This window comes from Xenopus laevis, chromosome 8L (assembly GCF_017654675.1).
Source record: "Xenopus laevis strain J_2021 chromosome 8L, Xenopus_laevis_v10.1, whole genome shotgun sequence".
In the NCBI taxonomy this organism is placed as follows: Eukaryota; Metazoa; Chordata; class Amphibia; order Anura; family Pipidae; genus Xenopus; species Xenopus laevis.
The window spans coordinates 114,218,594-114,229,898 of NC_054385.1; the positions used below are offsets into that span (position 1 = coordinate 114,218,594).

Below are 11,305 nucleotides of genomic sequence, written 5' to 3' on the forward strand. Positions count from 1 at the left end.
TGCCTAACCTCCCGATACTTGTGATAGATATTTGGTCTAACCTATTTTCTTTACCCTTTTTTTTATTTATTTATTTTTTCATTATCATCTGTCTTTAATTTATTTATTTCTTCTTTGTACTGTTAAATATTATGTACAATATGGTTTTGCTCTGTTTTCAATGTACAATGACACAGACGAACAATCTGTATTTTTTTTTCAACATAATGTGCTTACTGTATCCCTTATATACACTTTGTAACAATGTCATTTATATTGATATGTATGGTCTATAACTTTCCATTTTAATAAAAATATTGAAACAGAAATGAAGACATTATTTGTAGAATCTCTTAATAAGTTGCAAACACAAACAGTTAAGGAATCTTTTTATTCTTAATGGTAAAATAACAAAACAGCAGACTCTATCAGTTGTCTACTGGAGCTCCAGCCAACATGCGTCCCGTACCCATCCCAGTCCATTGCTGCAAAGTCTCCACACTGTCTAGGGTTCCCCTCGGGGATATATCCTCCTCCTCCAATGCAGTTCTGAATGAATAAATGACATATTAACCTGAAATCCCAATGATCCTAATGAGCTTAAGATGATATTACACTTGGGGGCAGATTTATCAAGGGTCGAAGTGAATTTTCAAATGAAAAAAATTCGAATTTTGAGCTATTTTTTGTTTACTTTGACTAGGGAATAGTCCAAATTCGATTCAAATTTGAAAAAAATGCGAATATCAAAATTCAACTTCGACCATTCGTCATTTGCCTATGGGGGACCTCCTAGCACCAATTTGGAGTCAATCGGTGGACTTTGAAAAATCAAAGGTTTTTTTTTAAATACTTCAAAACGAATTTGATTGAATTCGATCAAATACGATGTTACTTTGATTCGAACGATCAAAGTAAGGTAAATTTTTTTTATTAATTTTGGTTGGTCTTTTTTTCTTCGAATTTCGACGTTATGAGAGTTCAAAAAAACTCCCATTACTTACGAAATTCGACACTTGATAAATCTGCCCCTTGGTGTCTTCCCAATGTCAAGGTAAGTTACACAATGCCTGAAAATGTCACCTAATGTTAGTCATGTCATGTAATTTGAGGCTGGAAGTTTCAAGTATTCCAGTTTCAGATAAAAAAATCTCAAAGTTTCATTTACTAATGCTTCTGTGGGGCGGCAGATTGGCATTCTTGATTTAAGTTTTTAGCCCAGTCTCTAGTTTGCGGAGATTATTTTTTGCCCTAAAACTTACCACTTCTGCATTGCAGCCAGACATTTTTACCCCAGAACACAAAGCCAGGGCAGCTTTTTCATTGTTCATTGCACGGAACTGGATAAAGCCAGGAATTAGTTCCTCTAAGGGAAAAATAAAAGATTTGATAAGAAAAGAAAAAGGATCACAGGGTTAATTATAATCTTTACACATAATGGATGGAATGCAAATGACCACACATGTATGGATAGTCAAATTGCACTGCAACCTGTCTAAATCAGAGTTGAAAATGGGTTGCAAAGTGTTGGCCTCAATTAGAAAATGGTCAACGCATGTTTTCTGGCCAATTACCTCAAGCACCGAGGAGGTGGTTCTAATTCCAGTGAATGAAAGAAAATGCCCTAAGTGCCTTCAACCTTAGGATACATAAATATATGACATCTGAACCTCTAATTTAATTGAACACAACATCAGTACAAAGATAATTAAGCTTTGAACAATTAGATGACATAATAGATAAAATTATAATGATACTATCTCTTTGGGAGGCAATTTTCAGTTTAGTTTTTTCTTCTTCTGTGGTCAGTGATGCTAGGAAATACATGGAATGGTTAAACTTGATGGACCATCAAGTTGGATGTTTTTCCACCCAAATTAATTAATTCCAAAGGGGCATGTTGTGTTTTTTGCATGTGACACAAAGATCAGCCTCCAAGCAAGCCAGGGAATATAAGGCACCCAATGTAAGAATGATGAACATCTGGGGGTTATTTATTGAAGCTTGATTTTTTCTGGTCTGACTTTTAAAGGGGAAAACTCGAATTTTTCGAGATAAAAAAACATCGATTTTTTCGAGATTCAATCTTTAAACCCTCCATTTCAAACCTGTCGAGGTCTTGTAGTAGTCAATGGTAGATGGCCCTTTTACAATTTGAAGATATTGTGATCGGTGCTGGGTTTTGTATGATAATTTGAACAATTTGGAGTTTTCGGGAGATAACCTGATTGATTTGGGGTTTTCGGGCTGTACAAGCATGAGGGGATATAGCGTGGATGGCAGCTATGTATCCCTTGCCATTGATTTCTACTGGAAGCCTTTTGATTTCAAAATAAACAGACTGTTGAGTGGCCTGCATTTATAGTGCAAACCCTGCTGTGACCCCCCTAAACTTCACAGGGTGTTAAAGGGCATGTAAAGGCAAAAAAATAAAATCCCATTTTTACTTTTTGATTAAAAAGAAAACTATCTCCAATATACTTTGATTAAAAATTGTGTACAATTTTCTATAAGAAACCTGACTGTATGCAGTGAAATTCTTCCTTCATTTACTGCTGTGGATAGGAATTGTCAGACGGTCCCTAACTGCTCTGCAGGGAAACAATCATACTTATGAACAGCAGGGGAAGCCCCTGCCTTACTTCTCAGCCATGCAGAACTCAAGCAGCTTTGTTTTTTTCCCAGTAGAGCTGTCGGCGACTGTGTAGAGATTTTTATTGGATTTTATTTTGGCTTTACACCCCCTTTACTGTTTCCAACTCCAGCTGCAGAGACAAAGATCATGGAGCCAGATTTAAACAGATAAACTGGGATTCTATTTGGAGGATTATTTTGCTGCAGCCACTGGTTCTGCAGAGTTGGAGAAAGTTTGTATTAAACAATACAAAAACTATAGAATCCACATTAGATTAAATGACAGCACAGGACCCAGTGCAGTCTGTATATTCTGATTATTAATCAGTCTTGCTGTATCGGCTTCTGGCAGAAATTATTTGACTTGTGCTGTTTTGATAATTTATGATGATCCCTAAGCAACCCAGACCATACTGAGCATGTGCACAGTCTTGGTCTTGCAAAGATGTTTAACAAAGTTACAAGGTGGTGACCCCCATGTGGCCAACTTTGAAAGCATAAATACTTCTGGTGCAGTAAGTTTATGTTTAGTATACAAAATACAGCATTTCTAGCCTTATTCTATTTTAGATTTTACTTGCCCTTTAAATCCAAAAGATTTGTGCGATACAAGTTTTTTCACAATTTTATCAAGACTTTTCCCGAACCAAATTTTTTGAGCTATTGTTATGTTTTTGTAGCCGACGATGAGTAGCGTATAAAAGTGCTTTATTAGCAGGCTTATGCAGCCATTACACAACAGTAACTACAGCTCTAACATCACAAGCTGTATAGAAAGAATGCACTGTATAAGTCTTGAGCAAAGTGACATCTACAGGCCATTTGTATAAATACCACAGTTATTTTATTAATAAATAAGGTAAAATCATGGATGGGAGTTTGGTCGGTTTGATTCGTTTAAATTATGAGAAAATAACCCCACTAGTGTTCCTTTCTAACTAAGGTTCATACTGTATATTGTAATAGCAGCAAAGACCTACAGAAATTGTTTTCCTGTGAACATATCTTACTTCTTCCGTTTGGTGAGTATAACTTTGATGTCTGCTCAGGGTCTCCAAGGTCATAAATAATAGGAATGGCTGGTCCATTGTCCTTTGGGCAGCTTCCAGCATTGTATTTCACTGGGTATTTCTAGAAGAGAAGGACATTTCTTTAAATGTAGATTTAAAAATGTCAGCAGACCTCACTGTTACTGTTTATTTGTGTCTTAAAAGTGGTTTTCACCATATACATTCACCTTATACTGCTTTGTGGCTTGTGAATCCTGTTACCTGCACCCCAGTTATATAAGGAAGCGTACAGGTATGGGAATTATCTGGAAATTATCCACAAAGCTCAGAATTTGGGAAAGACCATCTCCCATAGACCCCACTTTATCCAAAGAATCCAAATATTTAAAAATGTCCTTTATTCTCTGTAATAATAAAACAGTAGCTTGTACTTGATCCCAACTGAGATATAATTAATCCTTATTGGAAGCAAAACCAGCCTATTGGAATTATTTAATGTTTACATGATTTTCTGGTAAACTTAAGGTTTGACAATCCAAATAACAGAAAGATCCATTATCCGGAAAACTCCAGGTCCTGAGCATTCTGGATAACAGATCCTGTACCTGTACTACTCCTGAACCCCAGTACATATGAAAAGGTACTGCTTGCGCACCTCATTGATATAAGGTTGCTCCAGCACCCCAGCAAAATAAGGAAATTTGCTAGTGTTGAGTGGATCTCTCCTGTTTTCTGGAATAATTTGCACAAACACAGGAAAATTTGGGAAATGCACTGAAGTTAAACTGAGTGTTTTTAATATCATTTAATCAACAGAAAGAGGTTTCATTTGTCCTTTCCTTGCTCTAGAGATCCTTGTTTCAATACTAAATCAACCAGCACCAATAACAGGGCAGGCTTTATAGCTATTGATATTGTTTCAGACACTGTATTTATTATAGAAGCAGCTACGCCACTGCAGAACAATGAGACACATAAGCAGGGATACACGTTGTTTCATGTTGGATATTTATGGGTGCTTAAAGGAGAAGGAAGGCTACAAAGGCACTTTAATGCCAATAGATTAAGCCCAATAGTGCAAGCTAGAATGCTATATTTATTATTTAGAATGCTTTACCAGTTCTAGAAGCTCTCTGTTTGTTTAGGATAACAGCTGCCACATTAGCTTGGTGTGACATCACTTCCTGCCTGAGTTTCTCCCTGCTCTCTCATAGCTCTCGGTTTAGATTACAGCAGGGAGGGAAGAAGGGAGGGGGCAAATGGGAGGGGAAGAGGGAGAGAGGAGCAAACTGAGCATGCTCAAGCCCTAGCCCTGGAAGTTTAAGCTGAAAGAAGGAAGTCTGATACAGAAGCCCATGAGTACACAATAGAAGGAAAGAAATGTGGTATTATTTTTGATAGAGGACTCAGCAGCATTACGTTGAGGGTTTACTGGTGTATTTCTATAGACCTGTCTGATGAAGCTTACTTAGTTTTATCCTTTCCTTCTTTAAAAGAAAATAAACACTAAAACAATTAATTACGAGGAACTCTCCTCTACTACCACCCCGACATATAAATGCACTGTAGGACCTGTCCCAAATGCATTGCAAGAACAGAATCACAACCCTATTAGGCTGTGTCTGACCAGTTGAGATGTAAACTGTACCAACTACTAAGAGGTTGTTTTTGTCCATATACAGGGTATTAAAAGTGCTAATATTTTACAAAAGCAATCATGTGTGTTTCTATTGCGATCTAATCAGGCAATGGTTGGACAACAAAGAATGACCAAGTGGCCTGTTATATTACTTTGTGTATTGTCATGTCTCGTGACAACTCTTTAAATAAAACAGCTGGTTGTGTTTTAGTTATATTACATATATCACATATTTACATAGGGATAGATCAGTCTTTCAACTTACTGTATACAAATTGAATAGGTTCCCTCCTTCATCCTTTAGAAAGTCATTGTCTGTTCGATATCTTAAATAAGAAGAGTTCTTCCAAAGTTCCAGAGGTGTATTGTTCGGCACATGCCACACAGCTACATTTTTGGCTTTGATGTCATAATATCCAGGGTTCTAAAATCATGTAGGCAAAATAGATCCAGAACAAATAGTAAGACACTTGGTGCAATCTGCAATTTATTTGAACTAATATATTTAGAGCTACAGGTATGGGATCCATTAGGCGGAAACCCTTTATCCAGAAAGGTCCAAATTACAGAAAGGCCGTCTCCCACAGACTCCATTTTATCCAAATAATCCAAATCATTAAAAATGATTTCCTTTTTCTCTGTACTAATAAAACAGTACCTAGATATAATTAATCCTTATTGGAAGCAAAATCAGCCTATTTGGGTTTATTTAATTTTCTAGTAGACGGGGAAGCCCATGTACGAAAGGTCAAATTTCAGTGAAATAAGAGCTTTTTGAAATCACCATTAGAATCACTCTAGAATCACGAATGCTATGAAAGTTATTAAAAGATCTGAATAAAAGAGTGTGAATGAAAATAGCTGTGGAAAAATTTCAACCCCCAATTTTTTTGTGAATGAAGAATTAGTATGACAATTCTGATCTCCGAAAACCTTTAAAACCCACTAATAAGAGGCTGATATTTGCAAGAAAAGAAACGGAACTTCCATTGACTTCTACATGACAATATTTACTTTTTTATTTGTATACTTTATGGATTTTATACGTCATAATTTACAAAATTGTGAATTAAGTAACTATATGAAAAATTCATTAATTTACGCTAGAAAGTACAAGTGTTCAATGAACTTTCATGAGGGATGACCCCAGACCCTGAGCATTCCGGATAACAGGCCCCATACCCGTACCGGCATTTGTGCCCATCTTGCTTCAAGAAGCAATATTCCTTACCTTGTAGTCATCACTAGTTGCTCCTTCAGGCAGTCCAAATGTGGCATAATTTGCCCAATTACCCTCCCCTGCAGGGTTGTTTGCATTGTTTCCTGACTGACTGCTCCAGCGATCTCCGGATTTGCACTTGCCTTGTATGTAGTTCTCATGAATACTGGCCACCAACGTCCAACCTCCTCCATTCGTGCTCATGTCACAGAATGTTTGATAGGTCATTCCATTCTTAGTGCTCAGTGTATAAATGCCATCTGGATCAAAAAAAATTATGGATTATTTCATTCCTTAGGACCTGCCCAAACTTTGGTATATAGTGGTACGAGCATGCTCCTACTTCTACTTCATACTTCTGTACCACTTCACAGATCATTTGCACATACTTACCTTGGGCATTCTGGTTATACAGCTTGATCTCCTTACAGCTTCCATATGTATAGCCTGAGGTACTTGGAGGCCTAAACTGATCCTCAAAATTATTTTCATCCCAACAAGCCAGAATGTTCATAATTCTTTTCTTCTTCTCAGATAAGGGAACATTTCCTAAAACATTGCAATTTCATTTTTTTGAAGAGTTTTTTAAAGAGTTTCTGTGTAATAATTCCTTGATCGGGTATAGACAGAATAATAATGCAAGAATAGAAAGCTTTAAACCAAGTACAAATAGACTGTATTGACCAACTGTCATATTCACCACAATTATTCTTATTTATTTGTTCACATTATCTACTCTTTATTTATATGGGGGGGCGATATGGCATGCATGTGGTGAATTCCCAGGTAACAAGACTATGCAACGAAATGTCATTGATGGAGAACAAAAACCATTCCCAACATTAGGGCCCCATGCACAAGCCCCCTTATGTCCCTTTCCCTATCACACAAACCTGACTCTTACAAGCGGTTTTTGTTGGATCTACGCCCAGTGACAAAACACACGTAACAAGTCGGATGGAGTTGCATGCGTCAAGATATAATGGAATTAATGAAAAGTCGGAGGTAACAATTACAGGGTCCGACTGTGTAAAATGAAGTAGATGCTTTCTGCATCCACATCTGACAGTCGTGTCCCATCAGATGTAATGTAGTTTTTGCCTGCGACTTTTCATTCAGTCCAATAAGAATCTTGACCCCTGCGTCTCTATCCAACTTGTTGCGTGTGTTTTGTTGCCGGGCATCATTCAGATGAAAAACGATAATGGAGTTCTACTCTTAAAGAGGCCCCTTTCTTGTGCTTCAAAAGCAGAACTGCCCAGCAGACTTTGGCTCAGGCAGGTGAAGATCAGATGCATCATTAAAGAATATGCAGCAGTGCAGAATATTACTATTCTAATTCTGACCAGTAGGATTTGGAAACTTCAGGTAACCCTACCCTTTGAAAGGATGAAGGTGTCTGGGTCAGGACTGTATTTATATATAGTCACTTATTCAAAAAAAGCCCCCATCCACTGGAGCTGAGGGTTATTCAGATATAGATATATTTTACTGCAGGAATATATAAAAGGTGCGCTATTAATTGACTGTTTTTGAAAACCGTTTCTCCATAAACAGAATTTCTGTTAAAGTGTAAATGAATAAATCTTTGGAATAAAACATCTCACCGCAGATTTCATCACATGCTGAAGATTCTTTTACAAGGACAAGTAGTAGCAATAAATGAGAGAGCATTTTAGCTGAATCTGAAAAACAATACAGCACATTTACTACATATATTATTATTATTAGTAACATGTATTTATAGAGCGCCAACACATTATGCAGCGATGTAAAGTAAATGTGTGTTTATACAAATAAATCACATGAATTACATACATCAAGCAAAGTACTGGTACAAAAGTTGAGGAAGGCCCTGTGCAAAAGAGCTTACAATATAAAGGGAAGGGAATATGATACAAGGTGTGGAAGTGGGCAAGATCAGAATTAAGTGGGTGAGAGATGTAGTATGTGGTATTGCATTCGGTATTAAGCAGAGTGAGGGTAGGCTTCTCTAAATACGTGTATTTTAAAAGATCTTTTGAAAGCAGAAAGGTTGGGAGAAAGTCGAACAGAACGTGGGCAAAAATACCAGAGGAGGGGCGCAGCCCTTGCAAAGTCTTGAATGCGAGCATGTGAGGAGGTAATGAGAAAAGAGTTGAGTAGCAAGTCAGTAGAGGAGCGTAGTAAGAGGTTCAGTATATAGAGATGAGTTCAGAGATGTAGGGTGGGGCAGAGTTATGAAGTGCTTTGAATGTCAGGGTCATTACTTGGAATTTTATTCTGAAAGGTAAAGGAAGCCAGTGGTGGTGTGGCAGAGGAGAGAGGAGGAGCGGTTGCTGAGGTGTATGAGCCTCACAGCAGTGTTCATTATGGACTGGAGAGGGGAAGGCCAATTAGAATATCCCATGGAATGTTGCTCCAATCATCATATATATGTAAAAACTAAAAAACCAAGTCTGAAAAGAGGCAGGGGGGGGCGTGCAACAATGCTGTTTTGACACCTTTCTCTGGAAGGTTTAATAACACATCAAAGCTCCAATCTTGCTAATTCAATCAGCACCATTCTCAATGAGATCATTGAGGATAATGATAAACATATTATGCTGATTGCAGCAACATTTTAGAGGATTTATTTTCTTGAAGGAAGATTTACAAGTTATTTTGAATTGAGAAAGCCAGTTGGATGACTGGTGAAACGTCTTCAAGGAAAAAAACACAAGTCCAGTTGATTTGACTTATTTTTATAGACAGTAACTGCAAGGTTAGTTAAGATACCAAGAGACATAACACCCTGGTATTTGGGTTCCAAATAGGCAAACATAGGGCAAAATGTACACTCAGTTGCACCAGCCTTCCTAACACTAAAACTTAAAACTACAAGTTGGTTATATAATTTATTGATCAAAAGAAATAGTATAAATATATATATATATATAATCAAACAGAATGGAATGCACAAGCATTAGTATGCAGAAACCTGGGTGCTAGTCTGAGAAGTATGTAGACAAAATGCAGGGATTGACAGCACTCCAAGGAAATACATCAAGTCAATAATTCAAATGAAAGTGGAGATTTATTGGTGATCCAACGTTTCGGCTCCGCACAGAAGCCTTCGTCAGACGAGTATCAGCACTCCAAAGCCGATCTTAATAGAAGGAGGGGTGCACGGTAAATCATGTATACACCAATAGTTTCCAGACCAGCACTCCCTTTTGTGTAAAAAGTATAATCTTTTATTTGGCTCAACAAAGAAGGACAGTATGCCTATGATTAAGGGAGTGATTCCCAAAACGCGCAGGGGGTTGGAGTGCCGTCCTTTTTCTTGGTGTCTAATTATAATCTTTTATTGTTGCATCAATACTCAACGTTTCGGTCCTTGAAAAAGGTCCCAACAGGGACCGAAACGTTGGGTATTGATGCAACAATAAAAGATTATACTTTTTACACAAAGGGAGTGCTGGTCTGGGAACTATATATATATATATATATATATATATATATATATATATATATATATATATATATATATATATATATATATATATATATATATATATACACAAAGTCAGATTAGGGATATGTAAAATAAATCTCCACTCAGATAATGAAAGAAAAGGTAATTCTAAGAACATTTCCAGTTTGCAGTAGTTAGATAGTTAATGTGGGTTAAAAAAAAGCTAAAGCCCATCAAGTTCAACCCCTCCAAATTAACCAATTGGACATACATATACATACTTATGAGGACGATCTAAATACTCACATATATAAACTATATATATATATATATACTAATACCTATACAAAACTAACTGTATTAGCCTTGGATATTAAGCCTAGCCCACACACAAAATACATACCTACTGTATATACCAACTTTTAACTCCAATACGGGTTGTCTGTTTAATTATGCAGTTAGTGGGCAGCTTTCGGAAGGAGCCCCAGTGGTTCCACTTATACTGGCTGCCCGTGTGCAACTAATAAAACACCACCGATCTCTCACCCATGTGAATAGTTTGAAAGAAATGTTGTTTTATACTTCACTGCTATAAGCCCTGTAGCACCACAAAAACCTTCCTGTGCAGTGTTATACAACAAAACAAATAGATTTGATAAGAAAAATAAATGATATAGATAAGAGCAACTCCTCTGCCAATTGCAACACAGAGCTGGATAAACATTCTCAGTGCCATATGCCTGTGATGAAACATTACATTTTGAAAGATTTCCAAACATTGTGGGAGCAAACATTGCTTCCTCACTCCCAGTCTCATTCAGAGATGGTGGTTTGTTCCCAGTAAAGCAAGTGATCCACAACCAGTGGTTGACAAAATAAACGAAATATCGAAAAAACAGAAATTGATCTTGAATCTTTCAATTTATCACTAGGATTGCATCAGATTGTATAGAGGTGTAATTACTATTCAACAATTAATCCACAAAAAATAGTAACCCCACACTATCTGATTAGTTTATTTATTTTAATCAAATTACATTTGAAAACATTAATAACAATAAGTTATATCAATTAGTGAAAGTGCTTAGTGCTTCTTATACTGTGCAATAGTACGTGGCTAACTAATTGTTAATACTCAATTGATTTTACAACATAAATATCAATTCATCTATAAATGAATTAAAACCAGTTAAGTACATATCTCAGTCACCAATTAAACTCACAAATTCACTAGGTAAAGTGCTAGAACTTACATAGAACCAATTAATTTATGAATTCATCTTAAGTTCTCAATTAATTAAAGCTGGCCATAGATGTTGAGATTTTTAAAAGATCAGATCCTGATCGTGAGACCACGATCTTCTCAGAACGATCGTACGAATCTACCA

At 36.6% G+C, this 11,305-nt stretch overlaps 1 protein-coding gene across 1 annotated transcript; it reads right to left on the reverse strand.

Moving 5' to 3' along the window:
* Positions 1 to 351: 351 nt before the first annotated feature.
* On the reverse strand, positions 352 to 10,532 carry itln1al.L (intelectin-1a-like L homeolog). The gene is made up of 8 exons (XM_018231319.2): positions 10,321 to 10,532; positions 8,089 to 8,166; positions 6,875 to 7,030; positions 6,494 to 6,741; positions 5,528 to 5,686; positions 3,624 to 3,744; positions 1,242 to 1,345; positions 352 to 528 (listed from the first exon to the last, which is right to left on the reverse strand). Exons 2-8 carry the CDS (start codon positions 8,153 to 8,155, stop codon positions 376 to 378), a joined length of 1,008 nt encoding a protein of 335 aa, XP_018086808.1. The 5' UTR covers positions 8,156 to 8,166; positions 10,321 to 10,532; the 3' UTR covers positions 352 to 375.
* Positions 10,533 to 11,305: the final 773 nt, after the last annotated feature.

Bases quoted from the DNA above. Each gene is read 5' to 3' on its own strand.
- itln1al.L (XM_018231319.2), bottom strand. From the start codon at position 8,155: ATGCTCTCTCATTTATTGCTACTACTTGTCCTTGTAAAAGAATCTTCA. The intron at 5,687-6,493 runs GTAAGGAATATT...ACATGATTTTAG, and splicing joins CAACTAGTGATGACTACAAG to AACCCTGGATATTATGACAT. The intron at 1,346-3,623 runs GTAAGATATGTT...TTTTTCCCTTAG, and splicing joins ATACTCACCAAACGGAAGAA to AGGAACTAATTCCTGGCTTT.